Below are 20089 nucleotides of genomic sequence, written 5' to 3'. Positions count from 1 at the left end.
ATGGCCAACTAGGCCATCTTCTGCTACATATGCAGCTAGAGACACGAGCTCTGGGGGTACTGGTTAGTTCATATTGTTGTTCCTCTTATGGGGTAAGATATAACCAACATAGCTCCATCTCCATGGCCATCTTTTATTTCATGCAACTTTTAGTTTAGTTTTTTTTTTCTGTCCTACAAAAAGCTTCATTTCTAATAAACATCTTTCTTATTTCACCCCATGTGTTTAATGCTATAAAATCCCCTACATAAAAGTATATACAGTCCTTTGAATTACTTACCTAGAGTGTCACACTTGTAATCCTAGCACTTGAGAGACAGAGGAGGCTCAGAACTGGAAAGAAAGCCTTGGCTACAAAGTGAAACGAGTCTCTAAAAACAAAACAAAATAAAAATCAAAATTATTAATTGAAAGAACACATATACATAGCTTAGCACATGAATATTCAATGAACTGTTATTATTAAACTCATTAATTTTACTAGATGCCAGGGGACTTCAGCTGCCTTGAACAAAATGGAAGAGCAAATCTATTGTACTCAAAGATCATCCTTAGGCCAAGTGGAAGTAATTTAGGACTTAATAGTTGTCTTAGTGAGGGTTTCTATTCCTGCACAAACATCATGACCAAGAAGCAAGTTGGGGAGGAAAGGGTTTATTCGACTTACACTTCCATGCTGCTGCTCATCACCAAGGAAGTCAGGACTGGAACTCAAGCAGGTCAGGGAGCAGGAGCTGATGCAGAGGCCATGGAGGGATGTTCTTTACTGGCTTGCTTCCCCTGTCTGCCCAGCCTGCTCTCTTATAGAACCAAGACTACCAGCCCAGAGATGGTCCCACCCACAAGGGGCCCTTCTCCCTTGATCACTAATTGAGAAAATGCCTTACAGTTGGATCTCATGGAGGCATTTCCTCAACTGAAGCTCCTTTCTCTGTGATAACTCCAGCTGTGTCAAGTTGACACAAAACTAGCCAGTACAATAGTTATTTATGATCAGTTAGTTACCATCCTCTTAGTTGACTGGGGAACTACGACATAGGTTTTGAAATTTGAAGTGACTATGAACTTGCCTTAAGTTAGATCGCCTATGCTGGGAAGAAGGAATGGAGTGTAAATGTAGGTATCACAGGATGACCCAGCTGCTTTTCTAATCTCAGTGAAACGCTTTTAGGGAATTAGGAAGAAGTTTTAAATTTTCAGGTGATTCTCCTTGTGGGCTTTAGGAAATTAGAATAGTAAGAATGTGCTATTACAAAACCGTGGAGAGTCATACGAATACCACACCCCCCTTCCTAGGTGTATTTAAGAGTCTGATGTGTCCAGCATAGATTACCTGGATTGGAAGTTTGAGCAGTACAGTGGACCCAATCCTAAGTAAACCTTAGTGTCGGTAAGACCAGAAGACCATGTGACAGTGGATGATTTCAGCTGCTTCTCAGGTTGTTACTTAGAACGCGGACTCGCTCCATTCTGTTTAAGCAGTGGTGCTGAGGAGGACTCAGGATGCCAAGATAAGCAAAGGATTTGTAGCTGGGCTGGGGTTTAAGGGTTAGAATTTTAAAATAAAAGCAAGCTCAATTCCATAAACCTGCTGGAAACGAGTGGGCCTGATGAAGTGCCAGCAGAGAGACCCCGGAAGTCTTCTCAGCAGCCAGACCCAGAGGATCCCCAGGGCTGATTCAGTTACAGACCCCTTTGAACTTGTTTTGAAGAATTGGGAGGTAGTCACTGTCCCATTGTTTGCTCAAAGCAGGATCTTGTTGAAAGTGGAGGTGTCCAGTGGTTTCTGTCACCTTGATTTGCCTCTGACAGAAAGGAATATCGCTGGGAAATGGTTTCAAAAACCTTAACATTGGAGCAATAGAGGCGACACAAAGAGTGTAGATGGCTATGAGCGGAAATTTAGGTTTATAATCCCAGCATTTGGGAGGGTGAGTGAGGATTGCTATGGCATCAAACCAGATTGTGTGGTGAAAGTACCTTTAAAAAAAAGAAGAAGAAGAAGAAGAAAGGCAGGGGGTAGGAAATTGTGTTTCAGTACAAATTCTCTGTGTCACAGTCTGATCTTTACTGGAATGGTGTGTCCTTCCTTCTGCCTTAGTGAGTTTAAGGGTCTGCATAGCACGTAGAAAATCCATGCACTAAAAGTAAAAAATTCTGACACAGAGGAAGAACATAGAACACAGAACATGTGACTATGTTGAATTACGTCCTAACACTATTAATCTGGTAGAATTACAAAATTATTTCTGTGTTTTGAGATTATTGAAGTTCACAACAATGTATAATATTGTATTATACCAGAAAATGTAAACTGTCTCAATATATATGCATATTTATTATGAGTCCTAACATTGGGTGTTGTTTTTACTCTGGAACTATGTTATAAGGGGGCCCGGCATCTGAGGCTTGAAACATCAATTCCACTTAGACTCTTTTCTATAAAATGTATCAGTGTTTCGAGCATTCATTTAATAAGTAACTAATGACAATATCTGCTCTATTGCTAAGGCCTATTGCAGTTGATTTATGACCGAAAAATAAAACAGATGTGCTTTCATGATCAGAATATCCATCTCCTGACAAAACACTTCCCGTACATTTGAAATGACAGACAAGTTCCATTACTTATATTTGGTAAAATCTACTACTGTTTGCAGCAAAATATTAGGTGTCATTATCTAAATATCTGTTGAAATGAAATCTAAACATCTGTTTCTCCTCACTTTGGCTCCTGATCACAAGCTGGGCATCTTTTCTGTGAAGCTGGGTCATCCCATGGTGACAATACCTGAACATGACACTCTTGACTCTAAAGAGGTAATGTAAGATAGGAGTGGAGATCTCTGTCATATTGATTGTAGAAGTAAGCCAATCTCATTTCTTTCAATATTAACAAAATCGTGACAGTTTTAGTTTTGAGATTATCTATACATAAAACATTCATCACTTTCCATTCTTTCTCCTTGCTAGTTTTTAAATTTATGGCCTCTGTTTTTTTTTTAATTGTTAACACACACACACACACACACACACACACACACACACACATATATATATATATATATATATATATATGTTTTCAGGCATTGGAAAATCACTTTGTTTGCTTTTCCCTGGGAAGGGCTATTTCTCCCACTCTAAGATTTCCTTAGATGTCTGTAGGGGTGGGACCTTATGGACATATATCCATCTACTTTGGTGTGTGTATTGGGTCACTATTGTTCAGCTCATGCTTAGGTAGTCATGTTGGTGAGATTGCATAGATGTAGTTTCTGACATTACTAGGAGATACAATCTCAGAGCAACCTCCTCCATCTTTAGCAATGTTCTCTGAGCCTTTGGTATGGTCGTATTTTGTATATGCATGATTGGATCTGGCTATCCATTTTTATTGGTTGTGCTCTTTTGCTGGCTTAGTAAAGTAGTAGTTGTAGGTTCTTCTTCAATACCCCTGACTTCACTGGTCCTGGTTAGCTGACTGTGTTTCCAGCACCAGGCATGATTTCCTTCTTGTTGAGTAGGTTTTTAGTCCCATTAGAGAGATGTTGATTACTGCCAAGGTATGCATGCGACTACTGTACTCTTAGGGTTATGTGCCATGCTGGTTACTGTTGTAGTTAATAAATGTTAGAGTTAGTAGGACTGTTGGTTGTTTGATACAAATTCACATATGCCACATTCATTCAATATTAGTGTTGTTATGAAATAAGGTAAAATCAGATGTTTATGTAAACAACAAAAGCATCCAGGTAAGAAATCAATACTGAGCTGAGAACTTACCAATTTTAGGTAATATAAAACACCACTTTGAGTGCCAAGTAACATAGGATAGACGGATAATTTTATTGTGTTATATGTGTGTCCTTATGAAAACTTTTTTTTAAGAAACAGAAAACATCATTTTTATACAATATATTCTGTTTACAATGTTCCCTCCCTCTATTCCTCCCAGTTCCTCCCTATAGCATCTCCCATCTGGAGACACACTTTATGTTCCCAAGGAGCTGAAGGGGTCTGCAACCCTATAGGAGGAACAGCAATGTGAACTAACCAGTACCCTCAGAGCTCGTGTCTCTAGCTGTATATGTAGCAGAAGATGACCTAGTTGGCCATCATTGGGAGGAGAGGCCCTTGGTCTTGCAAAGATTATATGCCCAAGTACAGGGGAATGCCAGGGCCAGGAAGCAGGAGTGGGTGGGTTGGGGAGCAGGGTGTGGGGAGGGTATAGGGGATTTTCGGAATAGCATTTGAAATGTAATGAAGAAAATATCAAATAATAAAAAAAGAAAAAGAAAAAAGAGAAAACAAACAGGTATAAGGAATAATAATAAAATAATGTAACATGAATTAAAAAACCAACAAATTGGAATATGACAAAACAAAAATATATGAGAGCTGAAGAAAAAGGCACATAGATGCATATGTGTACATGTCTGCACACACATGGATGCAGATAAGCACACATCTATATACTCAGGAATCCTGTGAAAACACAAAACTTGAAGCCATAATAAGAATCTGTAAACTAGAAGGAAACAAACAAAACCCCAAACTCCCTGACTTTATATTAAGAGACAAAGAACCCCCAAAGATGCTGTTGTGCTCATTTTGGGCCAGCCAATTACTGCTGGGGGCACAGGGACCACCCTTAGAGAGTTATTTGTTTCCCTAGTAAGATTCCCTTATAGAAAAAGAATGTTTCATTTTAAGTGTCTATCAACTGAGGTAGCTTCTTGGTTAGGGATAGGGGCATATGTTTATGTCTCCTTTCAATTCTAGGACTCTATATGGCATAGACCTATGCAGGCCCTGTGCATGCAGCCACTGTTCCTGCAAGTTCATATGTGTGCCAGTCTGATGTGTTGAGAAGGCTGTGATTTTTTTGCTGTTCTCCATCCCCCCTGGCTCTTATTCTCTTTCTGCCCACTCTTTCTCAGTGTTCCCTGAACCCTGATGGGAGGGTAACATCCTTTTTAGGGCTAAGTATTCCAAGGTCTCTCATTTTCTACATATTGTCTGGCTGTATATCTCTCTATTTGTTCCCATTTGCTTCAGGAAGAAGATGATCTGATGATGGCTGAGCAAGGCACAGATCTATGAGTATAACAGGTCATTAAGAGTCATTCTATTGCTACATTTCTTTAACAGAACAGTAGAATTTGTTTTTAATCTAGGTCCTGGCCTATACAGTCTCAGGTTCTTGGCCACCTAAGCAGCATTGAGCATGGGTTCCATCTCATGGGGTAGGCCTTCACTCGAAGCAGGGATTGGTTGGTTACAGCTATTGCACCAGGGCATCTTACATGTTGTTCACCATCATGGGTCAAGGGTTTGGATCCGTGTTGGTATTTACCTTTCTCCTTTGATAGTGTGCAGAATAACTTGTCTCTAGGGGTACCATAAATACTATTCTCTAGGGGTGAAGGCTCTAAGTAGACCCAGCTCCATGTTCAATGAGTTGTATAGGTGTTGCTTTCAGCAATAGTTTTACCATTAGTTTATATTGAGCCACCAATAGCCTTTGCGATAACCTGGGTTGTTTGCGGAGCTTTCTATGGGGTCTCTTTTTGTTGTCATTTTGAGATTTTGGTATCACTGTGTTTCTCTGACTGTCCTGGACTCACTTTGCAGAATCAGACTCTGAGAGATCCAGCTAACTCTGCTCCTGCCCCTGGTGTGCTGACGCCCAGCTTACCCTCTGATTCTTTTTAATAGAAAGTATCATAACACTAAAGATAAGACTTACAGTTAAGCCACTGGGTAATATTTAAAGAGCAATTTTGAGTTAGGTTTGGAATATATGCAAACCACCATAAAAGGACCTAAATGGTAACATTCGTGAGTGGTAAAACTGTCTAGCATGAAAGGAAACAAATAAGGAATAAAGGTTATTGTCGGCTGCTATTGTGACATATGTATTACTAACATTTGAACATTTTGAAGCAATTTAACAACTTTCTACAACTTCTTAAGCCACATATTTTCTCCAAACCCTTGCCTTGTTAATTATTTTCCTGTATAAAATGGACAGATTAGCGAAATATATTCTGTTTTTATAAAGCAATTGTCATCTTATAACTATATGCCTGGGAGATTAAAACTTTCTTTTCATAAACACATATATTCTCATATATACATAGAATTACACATTTATATACATATACACACTCACACACAACTACAAATGCACATACACACATATAAACATGTGCATATACACAGAAACATACCCACTCATATCTGTATATATATGTATATATATATACATATATATATATAAACTCATACACATGTAAACTCAAGTATACTCATATGCTTACATACACATATACAATGCATACTTACATACATATGCATACAGTCACATACATACACATATACATAATACACCCATATACATGTACATATGCATGCATATACACACACACATGCAAAAGCACACACAAATATGGCCATGGATGAATTTTCAGATACCCAGATTAGCTTCCTAAACAATCAATTCAAGCATGTATCAGCTGGCTGAACAATTTTGAAAGAAGACTACTTTTGTTGATTTGTATTGTCCACAGTTATATAATAATCTCCAAATTGATGAATATTTAACACTTTACAGGGAGCCTTTCTGGCCTCAGATCAATGTCTGAGTGGAGATACAGAGAAGAACTTTGCATTCTGCTACAAGTAGTTATTTCTTCTTGGATGTAGCACATCTTGTAAATCTGTCAATAGATATGCATCTACACATGTATATATATACATATATATGTATATATATACATATATATATATATACATATATGTATGTATGTATTTTTATATATGTATTCTTTGATCCACAAACCACTCTATAGCTCACTTCTCTCTTTCTAGGATTAACTGTGAATGCCACAGTGCAGAGCAACATGTTAACAAACTCGCCCTCTTCTGTCTTCTGTTAAAGACATCTCAAGATGGTTTCCTTTCAGTTTGAGGATCAGTTGACTTCCAGAACAGGGTCAGATTTCCTTCTCAACAACATAGCAGCTAATTATTCACTAGTTTTCCATAAAACACGTACTCTGCAGATTCCTCTCCCAGCTTTTAATGATTTGTGTATTGGGTGCTGGGGGTTGAATTTAAGGTCTAGTGCATGGTGAGAAACACTCTGTCACTGAGCTATACCTCCAGGCATGCATGCTGGGAAACTCTGCCACTGAGCTACACCCCCAGGCATGCATGCTGGGAAATTCTGCCACTGAGCTACACCCCCAGGCATGCATGCTGGGAACCTCTGCCACTGAGCTACACCCCTAGGTGTTTTCTTGTTTTCTTACCCCCTCTGCTTTGCAGATTTTGATATATATTAAGGGTTGTGAGGATTTGATTTTGATATAAAGAAACAGTGATCGATTTGCTGCTGTGTGACAAATGAACTTTGTGTGCCAATCTTAAGGTGAATTTCAAAGGCTCTGTTGATATTCAGGGGTCTTGTACAGACACATGTCCCCGTTCTTTCAATGAACACAGAAAGGAAAGAGGTCCCTTGCTTGCAGGAACCACTTTCACATTCTGGTTTGATTCAAGGTAAATATGAAGTCTTTAAGAGGAATGGACCCACTGTTTTCCCTCAGGTAATATCTGCAAACTCATTTCTCAAAATCAAACTTGGGTAAATCTTGGATTGTTAAGAATTCAAGGCTGGGCTTTCAAGGGTGAACATGAAACCTGGCTTATCTGATGATTAAAAGAAGGGAAACATACTTTGACACATAACTTGCTAGAGGACCAGAGTGAATTTGTCTCAACAAAAATAGATGTATTCACAACAGGCATACAAATGCCCATCTCTCTAGTCAAGACATCCAGAAGGCCATCCCTAACCCCAGGTTTAGCAACAATGAAACATCAAAATGACTGTCTTATCATTATTTCCTCTGTCATAAGCCTCAAGTCTATGTAGGTAAAATATGCCCCCTTTAACCCCCTTCTTCTTGATAATGCCACCTAGAAGTCCTGTCATTTCTGTCATGTTCATCCCAACCCCCATTCAACTCTTCCCATGCCCACTCCCCAGTCCCTCTTTCTGCATATCATTTTCTAGAACAAACAGATACTGTTGCCACATATTTAGTACTAAACAGCATCAACTCAGCAGAATGTGATGTTTATCATGGATAATACATTAAGAGATTACAAACCTGGGAGAATTCTTATCATAAAGCCATATCAAATAGACATAGTCTATTAAGTCTACTCTCTCAAGGAAAAATAAGTTAGTTTACCCTCAAGTACAAAGCATCAATGTACTGCTTGTACCCAAAGCTTGTCCCAGATTTCTCTGGTAATTGGAGAACTCATCATTGTCTGGTTTTACTTAAAAAAAAAAAGAATTAAACATCTTTAGGAAGTATAGTATGTTAGTTTACTCTGGGAGTTAGGACAGAGCAAGAGAACAAGAGAGAGGGGGAGAGGGAGGAGAGAGGGAGGGAGGGAGGGGAGGGAGGGAGAGAAAGAGACAGAGACAGAGAGAGAGAGAGAGAGAGAGAGAGAGAGAGAGAGAGAGAGTTAAAGCCTCAAAAGAGACTTCCTGGGGTCTCACAAACTCCCATCTAGTTCCCAAAAAGATTTCTAAACAATTCAAAGAATAAGGACAATTACTGCTTACATATTTTCTAAAATACGTACCTAAAGAAAAGGAGGAGAGAGAAATATGTTCCAATATGTTCAATTGAGAGGATGAAGCCTGTGTTTTAATCTTCCATCTGTCTTTCTATTTTTGTGGGAAAATCCTAGAAAGTCTCTCAACTAGGCAACTGGAAGAAATGGGTCTCATTTGCTAAGACCTTGGGTGAGTCTACTAAAGAGAGGTATGACCCTGATGATCTAGAGGGGTTGACTCCAACAGCATCATAGCAGATGAAATGTATACTGTATATTGCTGTGAGCTGTGAACTGAGCAGGCACCAGGCACTGGAGCAGGATAGCTGGGATTATCAGATCACAGACCTAAAAAACTAGGTCCTGCAATCCATTCATGGCTTCCTTCTGTTCTGACATTAGACTAATTTTTAAAACAACAACCAACAAGGCAGTAAGGTCAAGCTTAATAAGTATTTGGATCTCAGATATTCTAGAAACCAGTAGATTCAATATTTAGCTTTTAGGGTCCATTATATAGTAACTAGATTCTCTGGCATGCTATATGTTAGTGTTTTGCAACCTGTGGGTTGTGACCCCCTTGGGAGGGGGGGTCACATATCAAATATCCTGCATGTCAGATATTTACATTGTGATTTGTACCAGCAGCAAGATTACAGTGATGAAGTAGCAATAAAATAATTTCATTCTTGAGGGATAACCACAACATGAGGAATTGCATCAAAGAGTCAAATTATTATGAAGGTGGCAAGCCACTGCTATATATAGAAAGGGGACCTCTCTCTCTCTCTCTCTCTCTCTCTCTCTCTCTCTCTCTCTCTCTCTCTCTCCCCCCCCCCCTCTCTCTCTCTTCACTTCCCAATCACACAATCACAACCACTGTCATTTCCCTTTCCTGGGTTCCCCCTTATACAGTCTGTCCCACCATCACCTTCCCCTTCTTCTCTGAGAGGATAGAGGCCCCTCTCTGGTTATCTTCCCGGACCCTGGCACATCTCTGCAGGGTTAGGCACATACTCTCTCACTTATGTCAGGCAAGGGAACCCTGTTAGGGAAATGGGGTCCACAGATAGGCAACAGCTGTATTGACAGCCTCCGTTTCAGTTGTTGGGGACCCACATGAAGACTGAGCTGCACATCTGGTACATGTGTGGAGGGAGGGTCTTGGTCCAGCCTGTATATGCTCTTTCTTGGTGCCTCAGTTCTGAGAGCCCTCGAGAATCCAGGTTAATTGACTCTGTTGGTCTTCCTATGGACTTCCTATCTCTTCCAAGGCCTCAATTCTTCCACAGCTCTTCCATAAGACTACCCAAGTTCCATCTAATGCTTAGCTGTGGGTCACTGCATCTGTTTCAGTCAGCTGCTGGGTAGAGCCTCTCAGAGGACAGTTATGCTAGACTCCTGTCTACAAGGATAACAGAGTATCATTAACAGTGTCATGGATTGGTGCTTGCCCATGGGATAGGTCTCCAGTTGGGCCAATTATTGGTTTGCCATTCACCTACTCTCTGCTCCATCTTTGTCTCTGCATTTCTTGTAGATAGGACAAATTTGGGGCCAAAGTTTTGTGGGTGGGTTGGTGTCCTTATCCTTTCACTGGGGATCTTACCTGACTACAGGAGGTGGCCACTTCAGTTTCTATTTCTCAACTAAAGTCACCCCAAACTCCTGGGAGCCTCCCACATCCCAGGTTTCTGGCAAGTCCTAGAGATGATCCCTAACCCCCCATCCTCACCAGCTGTGGATCTCCATTCATTCTCCTGGCCCTCTGTTCCTCTCTCCTGTCTCTTCCCACAGCTGATCCCCAGCACCCCCATTACCATCCCTATCTCCTTTACCACCAAGTTTCCTTGCTCCCCTTAATGAGGCTTTGTTTCTGTGGATAATAAACTATAATACCATGTCTCATGGATTGTTACATGTTGGTCCTAGGTACCTTACTCAAGAAAGAAGCTCACTAAGATGCTAAGCTTTCATTTTTCCAAGAAGCAGAGGGGCTCAGCCTTCTTGGAAGGGACTGACCCCCAGCTAGCTCACTCCAGTAACCTTATTCAAACATTGTGAAAGGTTAGTTGGGGCCAGGAAAGGTTGCAGCTACCAAAAGTTATCCTGCCAATGAGAACAGACAACCACACAAACCTCAGTCCCTTTTCACCATGGCTAGTGATAAAGGTACAAACTATTGCTTGCCAGGAGTGTCTTAGGACCAAGGTCAGTGCAGCTGCAAGCTCTCATGTAGTAACAAGTGCAGATTCTCTAAACAAACAACATTTCTTCAAGTTTCAGTCTCACAACAATTTCTCAGCCTTTACTAATTGGCCAAAACATAGCAAAGTTTTTGCTGAAACAGTTTTCTCAAACCCAGGCTCAAAGAGGTGTGTGTGTGTGTGTGTGTGTGTGTGTGTGTGTGTGTGTGTGTGTGTGTGTGTGTGATTGCACAGATGCCTCTCATCAAGGCAAATAGTTATAAATATATGCAAATGACTCACATTCTCTCTTAACGGGAGAAAATTATTTATTGTTAGTGCATGTGTTTCTTGGACGTAGTTTTGAATGCTGGAGGTATGAAATCTGGTTTTATATTTCAAGCACAATGAGGCAGATCATTCTGCCTTCATTTTGCAGGAAAATGTATGAGTATTTACATTACAGGAGCACAAAACCCTATTTACATTGCCCATTCTTAAGAGAAAATGCTTTCTGCAACATTGGCTTAAAGTTTCACAGGCTCCACTCACTTATTAACCAAACTCAGCTGTAGCAAGAAACAATTTGAGTAAGAGTCTCTTCAGAGTTATGAATTTTTAAGTGTATTAAGTTCTTTCTGAAATTTTCTTAAACCGAAATAACTGCGTGGTTTGTTCAATTGGCAATAAAAAAGCTAGGTCTGACCTGACAGAGTGTCAGCTTGAAGATAAGGATGTTTTATTGATTGATTTAATTGTCCTAATCTTTCTTAAGTGTTTACATTCCTTTCTCTTATGTTTAGCTCTTTAGCTATATTGAGCTTGGCAAAGGAATGGAGAAACTTCAGACTGCATCTAAAATGATGGCTCTACCTGGCATAGTCCCATCTATCATTCCTAACCAGACACTGAGTGGTGGTGCCAAACATGCCTTTGCTCTCCCTAGAAGCATCCGAAGGCACGGATGAGCGTGGCCTGAACTGTTAGTCCTGTTTCAGCCTCTTTAATCATGTCCAGAACTACAGTATGCCATGTTTGGCATATTATGCTTGAGATATTTTGAATATCATATTTTATTCAATGTAAACATATACATACACATTTCTGATGACAAAACATAAAGCCATACTCAATATCTGCATTGGTATGACTAAGAAAGATTAACTTGAAAACAAGTAGGAACTCTGATTAAATTTAGGTTGAATATGTAATAGAGTGGCCTTAAATGTGATATTTAATCTCCTTGGACTTAAAATTTTATTCACTTTAAAACAGCATCAAGATACCATGTTGTACAGATTTGAGTATATATATGCATATATATACATATATATGTATATATGTACATACATACATATATATAGTTTAGCATATATGTCATAATCTTTCATAAATGAGAGCCAAATGATGAGTTTAAAAATTATTTGTAGTATTAACTACTACATGAGGACATCTTGAGGAAAATCTGATTAATAACTTTTATTGGTTAGCAATATAAAGGACCTATAATTTGGTCACTTCCTCAGAGACTCTCAAGGATGAGTGTTTTGATTCTTATCTAACACCTAATAGCTGGATATGGGCTGGACCCTTTAGTGCTGCAGAGCCACCGCTACACCATAGTGCTCTTCTTCCTGCCTACTTCCAGTCCACTGAATACCATTCATCATAAAGGATGTGGAAGGTATACACTTTTTACAATGATACTAGATATCCTTTCTGCCTTAATTACTCCTTGAGCCCTTAGACACATTTTGGAGCCAGCCAAGCACATGTATTTTGGGCTTCTGCTCATGCCTATGGTCTAACCTAGTTTAAAGTTGAAAGAGTTACCTATGAAAGAACAACTGGCCTCCTTTATTCTCCATTGGCCATGTTGGATTGTTTTATCCTCTGTCATGAGTTAATACCTTGAAATTGAAAGTTCTAGTAATTTCCTCCCTTGTCATTGTATCATAGTGTTCTATCAGACTATGTTTTAGAAATTAGTTTTCTTTCCATCTCATCTCTGATGCTTTCTTCTGTCCACTTGGCCCTTCACTGCTGCAAACGTCCATCTTCATTAGTCAAGTTTATCTTATCTGTTCCAGACAGTTTCACTGTATCAACTGGGAACAAACAGAAGCAAACAAATAAAGACGTTTTTGTAATCGTTCCTCTACTGATAGCAGCATTATAAAGCCAAGAAAATCGACACAGAAAGAAAGACAAGAGAATCCTTGCTGCCTCTGTTTTATGCCGTGGTACATTTTACAAAAGGTGGACTTTAGTAGAACTCCCACTCACTTTCCCTTCTTGGGTTAGGTATCATGTTTATGGAATGATGCAGGCATTGCTACAGAGGAGATCCTGAAGGAGGATGGGACATGTAAATGTACGCCTTAGACAGCCCCAGCCTGGAAAGCCAGCATAACTGTTGTGAGACCAGATCTGATCTGCTGAGCCCTCCGGACTACTGCCTAATACAGAAACTCTTTCCACATTTGATACTACATCTACACATTAATGTATAATTTTCAATATATTTTTTTCTGGATGTCCTCACCCTTATCAATCTATTGTTTTATTTTGCAGTAAGGAAGCTGGAGTGGAAGTGGACACCGGTCTGCTGAAGAGTTTTGGAATGATGCCATGGCCAACTACTTGCTAAACTTACCTGATGCTTTGTTAGAAGGAGTGCTCTGCTCAGTCCAGCAGAAGCACCTGAATGGTTTGCCACAGCCACATAGCATTACCACACTCTGGGAAACCCAGAGCAGGATCATAGCCCTTCTGTTTCTTGCATTGCCGTTCAAGCCTATAATGCCTTCTATTAAGTCAACAGCAATACTAATGTTCCCCTATATTTAGCAGTCAAATAAAGAAGAATGATAGCTGAATACAAGAATGACTGTGGGTATTTTTCCAATGACAGTTTGTTTAGTGTATAAAATTACTAACTGAATCAGGTTTCATTGTTTTTCAAATAGTATTTGTGCCTCACAGGATACAGATATTTCAGGGTCCATCAGTGAAACTGTACACATGAGAAAGGTGGTCTTTTTCAGAATGCACGCTGCCCCCTAAACTGTTAGGGCTCTGACATGCTACATGGACTGTGTCCCAGGGACCACCTAAAGGTGATGATATTATGTTGGGATGTCTCGAATAGACAGGTTTTTTTTTCTTTTTTTTTTCCATTTTTTATTAGGTGTTTAGCTCATTTACATTTCCAATGCTATACCAAAAGTCCCCCATACCCGACCACCCCCACTCCCCTACCCACCCACTCCCCCTTTTTGGCCCTGGCATTCCCCTGTACTGCGGCATACAAAGTTTGCGTGAATAGACAGGTTTTTGCTTATGGCTATATGATTCTTAGGAAAGCCACTTCCAGGTCTTGCTCCCACAAAGCAAACCCACACTATGATGGCAGTCCCAGGAGCCCAGCAGGGCCACAGTTGCTGCCAGTTCTACTGAGTATGCTCCATTCATCCTCTGGTTGTGATTCTAGAAGTTGGTCTTAGTGTCCTCTGTTAATTTCTCCCTTCTCCTCATCAGGGAAGGCCAAGATAACACCCATTAAGGCTCCTCAGCAGTTCTCAGTGGCAAACTTCAGGTAGCACAGGAGCCTTTGTAAACTTTTTGACTTGCCCTTGGCATGTAGCTCACACTTCCTGAGAGTGAGATCTGAACAACTGCTCTTCCTCCCACTGCCTCACCAGCCTAGCCGGCCCATCCAAGGGAGGTTCCTGGAAAGTAGCAACTGGAATTAGAATGCTCTGTTATGAGCCACTATTTAGTACCTAGATATAGAATATTTAATAATAAACCCCATCATGGTCATGGGGTTGCTACCTACCCTAATGGTTTATGGTTTATGTTCCCAAATGAAACACACACACACACACACACACACACACCACACCCTTTATATTTTAATATGCCTTAATCACTTAATCAGTACAATAGCTGGGCACCTGCCTAGCCTCCATGCTGCTAGAATCTACCTCCTGTAGATAATCCCAAGTAACTACTTACTAATTTCTACATTCCACCCTGGCTGGTCTAAACTCAGTTGAGCAGCCCTCTGGGCCTCGTCCTCTTGGCCCCCTCACCTGGCGGCTTTGCTCCTCTTTCCTGTCCACACCTCAGGCACGGTGTCTCTCTCCTTCCTCCTTCTCCAAGGTCTCCAGTCAGGGAAACCTAAAGCTCCCCTCTCTCAGTCTCCTCCTCAGCTATTGGCTGCTGGCATCTTTAATCAGAATTAGCTGGGGGTAGGCTCCCAGCAGTTATGCTCAGACCCTCTTGTGCAAACTAATTTGGGGGACACAAATTAGTGTTAGAACGCAAGCACCTATACCTGGAAATATAACCTTTTCGTTTGCTCTGCTGGTATTAGAAGTGCAAAGAAGCCTTGGTAAAGATCTCTGCTCATCTCTCATCTGCAAACAACTACATCATCACCAAAAACACACAAAATAGGTCTTAGTGCTGGAGTGTTAACATAACCAGTCTTGTTAAGAACCAGTTACCACAAATTGTTAAAGTGACTTAATTTGACCTAACCTTCATAATAAATGATTTTGTGAGGCAGATAATATCATCATGTTTAATGTTTACAAAAGTAGGCATATACAAATAGTTAAATCAAGCCAGGAAATGGAGGGGTAGACATCAGGTAAATTGATTCTAATGCCAATACACTTTTTAAAAGTTTCATTTAGTCATTAACTCACTCATTCATCCAATTGTTAGTTATATTCCTCACATCAAGTACAATTGTCATAAATTTGGACAGATCCCTTCTAGTACTGGATTATTAATTGGTGATGTATTTTATAATATTTTCAATTGTTCCCTTGAAGAAGGCAAATATTCTTATGTTTAATGTTTATATGTCTTGAAGATTTTTGCATAAGTATTTAATAAATATAAATTATATTGCTTGCTTACATTGCTTCCAGTATAGCTAGACCCAGTTTTATTCCTAGCAGAAGCCCAACAACTGCAAAGACAACTTTTAATATGCAAAAGTTGATTGAATGTGGTATCCTATATATATTATGTGTTCAAAGGCTTGTGTTACTTGTTTTGTGTTGAGAAAAAAATAACTAACATTAATAACTTAAGAGGAGGAGTGAAAACTTATTCCAGCTTATGGCTTCTGACATTTCAACCATAGCTCCATTGATTCTAGTTCATGGTAGCCAGAATATCACTGTGACTGGCATGTGTAGAACCGATTTATCTGCTCATTTCATGAAGATCAGGAAGAATAGAGTCAGGAAGGGAGAAGTTTCAGTAAAGATACTACTCCCAGTTGGCTAGGACTCTTCTCCTAAAATGTCCAGAGCCTCTCAAACAGCGGTGTCAGCTGAGAACCAAGCATTAACCCCTGAGTCTTTGAGGGACATTTCATATTCAACACATACATGTTTCATGCATTGGATTGTTAAGCAAACATTATTAAAAAATTTTTTTTATTCTTCAGTGATTTTATTTCAAGATGAAATTCTCCAATTTACCAATGGCTACACATCATCGACAATTTCTTGTGATAATTGACATGGATTTTGTCCATTGTGTGGCTTCAAATAGTTTGGTATGAAGTCAACTGTCTGTTAACAGCAGGATGTTACTCCTCTTCTTTAGTTTCTGAAACAAATACTGCTTTAAAAACTGCCCCCAAAAGAATTGAAGCTAAGATAAGAATCATGCAAATACTTAAAATGACTATTAGCCTGTTGGCACTCACATGTATTTCAGCTTGATGTCTTTTCTGAGTGGTAGGTGGAGGGTCACTATTTGTACTATCACCTTTTCCTATTTGTAAACAATGTGGTGGCTGCCATCCTTGAACACAGTGACAGTTGCCTTTGTGTTGCACACCCCTCTGAAGTTACACAAACTAATGTTGCAATTAAAATTCAAAGTTTGATGAGTAACACATCTTTGAGCTTTACAGTATTTGCCAGGGCAACAGGTTGCACCATCCACTACAAGCCCCATTTCTGGAAATTCTGTCCCATGGTGTGCATCATACCCAAAGCACTGTTCTTCTTTAACATCTTGAACTTTTAGGTGATAAAAGGTAGTGTGCTCACCTCCACCAGGAATACGACTGACACCATCACAGTGGATCATTCCATAAAAAACATCCTCCTTTTGGCATGGGACAGGTTGGCTTCCTCCTCATATGATTCTAATACCACAGTTTCCAAATCGGTCACCTTTGACATTTAATTCATGATAGCATGCTGGTGAACCATCCTTTTCTTGGTATCCAAAAAGAACTTGACACTGCAAATGATGGTCACTACATTTTCCTGCTATGCAGACTGCCAGTGGAGAACAAGGAGTTCCATCCATGATGTAAAATTTTCCTGGGCAATGCTCTGAGAATCCACTGCAGTACTCTGGAAGATCACAATGACCATTCTTGTCTCTGCATATTGTTTCAGTGGGTGCAAACTTACAAGACAGACAGCAACCTCCTGCAGCACAAGAGCTACCCTGAGTAAAGTCAAAATCGACTTCACAACACTTATCAGTGGTACAGTCTTTCACAGAACCACAGTCACATTTCTCACTGGCCTCCACTCTCTTATTTCCACAACGAGGAACTTCATAGTTTTCTTGTTCATATGTGTGACACTCTAAACTCAAGCAAGGGTCCCAGTCATGGATCCTCCTATGTATCTCATTATGGGAACAATTGCTAATCATATCACGAAGAGGAAATTCGTCCATGAGACAACTGCTCCTTCTGAAACAAACACAGCCCGGTGTATCATGGCTTACATTCAGAAGGTGACCCACTGTATGATCCAGCCAGAAATAAATGTTTTTTTTTCCTACATATGTATATAATACTTCCCAGTTGGAGTTACATAATCCATTCTGAAAGCCGGCATAATCTGTATTTCCAGGTCTTGATCCAAGGAGAAGAGCTGTAGTGGCATAATCAATTTTTACTTGACTAGCTTTCCATAGGCCAAAAGATTCCATAGGGTTTCAAGGTTCTCTGTCCTGTTCTGAGGGTGCCTTGTGCTGGTCATTCCTATGCCAAATCCATACACCATGTGCATACGCAATCAATCCACTCACTTTATAAATGCTATCTGAAATGCTGTTCATAATCAATATTAACTCAAGTGAGGTGATGGAATTGCTCCCGGTTTGTTTGAATAATTCACGAGTCACCGTGTAGTGTATTCCTACACTTTTCAAATGGTAACACCACAGATGTGCAGGGGCTGCTCTGAGACTTCCAGCAAGCTTAGTCTCTTCAGGGGGGTCACCTGCCTTTGCCATAATCTCATCATTTCTACACTTTTTAGACTTACGTGACTTTTCGTCCACCACAAGCAGAGAAATTACATACTCAAATTTGGAAGAAGATGCTAATGGTTTGATTTCATAAATGAAGTCATCCACCTGTATCATGCCTTTCAGATCTCCAGTGCAGGTATCTAGTGTAGCTTGGGGCCCAGGGACTCCTTCCAGGTAGCTGTAGAAGTAACAATCCCAAGGAACAAATGGGTAATCCTTCTGCTGGGCTCCTTGGTCATTAGAGGTATATACAGGAAATTTTTGAGGAATCATGTTTTTCTTGAGTTTCATGTGGATCACATGTCTTTGTCCCCTAAAGCGCATGCTATAGGTGATGTGCCTTGACATATCACTTTTGCCCATTCTCTGGGGAACCTTCCTGGGGATGATAACTTCAGAGGTAGAAAAGCACCATTTGAGTGGGTCACAGGAACAGCAGGCAGGAGGCAACAGTGCCCAGAGCACAGAGAGCCAGAGAGCACCTCTCAGGAGGGCCAAAGTCCAGGTAGGTGGTCTGAGGAAGGGAGCCATAGACCAAACCAAATCTGGTCCACTGGGTGACAGACAAGACTAAGACATTAGAGCATGAGGAGAGCAGAGTGAGGCAAGAGGCTTACAACCTCTGCTAAGTAAAGGGAGAGAGGCTGTTATATAACAATGCTGTGCTCATTCAAGCATTGTATGCTCAGTGATCTGGAGACCCTATGGTAGAAGTCCGAGGGAAGAGCAAAAAGTGGGAGGCACTTGGAGAAACAAGTATATATTTGAGTTAATACAGCTCATATCTGACTGTGAAAATATAAGTGGGAAAAAGAAATTTTGAACTTGAGAACAAAATATGTGTATGTGTGATTACATATATCATACACTATAATATATAATATAAATCTTATAACATATCACATAAAAATCTTACATATATTTAATATATCTACACACACATATATATGTATGTGTATGTATATATATCTATGTATATATATCTATGTATATATATGTATATGTGTATATATATATATATATATATATATATCCAAAACCAAACATTAGTAAGACATAGATGCTCCTCTATCAGGAATCTTGTGAGAATTATAGTTTATAGAAGTAACTGGGCATTTTTGAAGCATTATTTTATGTATGTGAGTACACTGTAGCTGTCTTCAGACACACCAGTGGAGGATATCAGATCCCATTACAGATGGTTGTGAGCCACCATGTGATTATTGGGAATTGAACTCAGAACCTCTGGAAGAACAGTCAATGCCCTCAAAAGCTGAGCCATCTCTCCAGCCCAGGCTTTGGCCATTTTTTTTTTTAATTTTACTGGACTTTTGCTAATACATTTTTCTGAATTTGTGGTTTATCCTACATGTGTACACATGTTTCCTTGTGGATTTTCATTTGTGTTTTAAAATTCTGGCTTATTTGTTTGCCCGTTTGTTTGTTTGTTCTCAAGAAAGGAAAGGCACAGAGCTGGGTGGGTGGGAAGGTATGGAGGGTCAGCGCTGAGGTCCAGCTCAGCATTCAGGTACTGAGGAGGGCAGCAAGGCTGGCACTAGCAGGGGCCAAAAGCTTTTGACTTCTGGCAATTTAATTCTCTCCTGCTAGTCTGAAACCAGATGATGACTTCTGGAAATTTAATTGTCCCTTGCCATTCTGGGGTCCAAAGAGGATGGCTTCTAGAAATTAACTTCTGCTGATAGCAGCAGGGAAAATTAAGAAAACTTAGTTTCTTAAATTCTTTTCTCTTTGACTCAAGGGCCTTTCACTAGCCCGGTGAGAAACTCAGAGTTCATTAGTTCATGAGCAAGAGAGAATAGAAAACAAAGTCAGGTACATACACACAGAGACATATGTACACTGGATGAAGCAGCAAAGGTCTGCACTACCATTTTCTTGTCTTTCTTAGATTTTATACCTTCTCCAGAAATAGATCACATTGTTTTCTA

General features: G+C 40.0%; 1 protein-coding gene and 1 pseudogene across 69 annotated transcripts in view; one reads left to right on the top strand and one right to left on the bottom strand.

The window, feature by feature from the left end:
- Mlip (muscular LMNA-interacting protein) overlaps window positions 1–13710 on the top strand; it is a 250699-nt gene extending 236989 nt beyond the window's left edge. For 43 of the 69 annotated variants that reach the window (NM_027150.1, NM_001368988.1, NM_001368984.1 and 40 more), the window contains one exon: window positions 13401–13710. In NM_027150.1, coding sequence (NP_081426.1) covers window positions 13401–13403 — 3 coding nt within the window. In that variant the 3' untranslated portion in view covers window positions 13404–13710. Of the gene's footprint in view, window positions 1–2745; window positions 2821–6873; window positions 6998–13400 lie in introns of all 69 variants that reach the window. The other 26 variants (XM_017313568.2, XM_017313572.2, XM_017313574.2 and 23 more) reach the window with 2 other exon arrangements.
- On the bottom strand, window positions 16291–18869 carry Gm5746 (predicted gene 5746; annotated as a pseudogene).

Source organism: Mus musculus, chromosome 9 (assembly GCF_000001635.26).
Source record: "Mus musculus strain C57BL/6J chromosome 9, GRCm38.p6 C57BL/6J".
Taxonomy (NCBI): Eukaryota; Metazoa; Chordata; class Mammalia; order Rodentia; family Muridae; genus Mus; species Mus musculus.
Note: the sequence above shows the minus strand (reverse complement) of the source record. Positions and strands in the feature narration are given on the sequence as shown.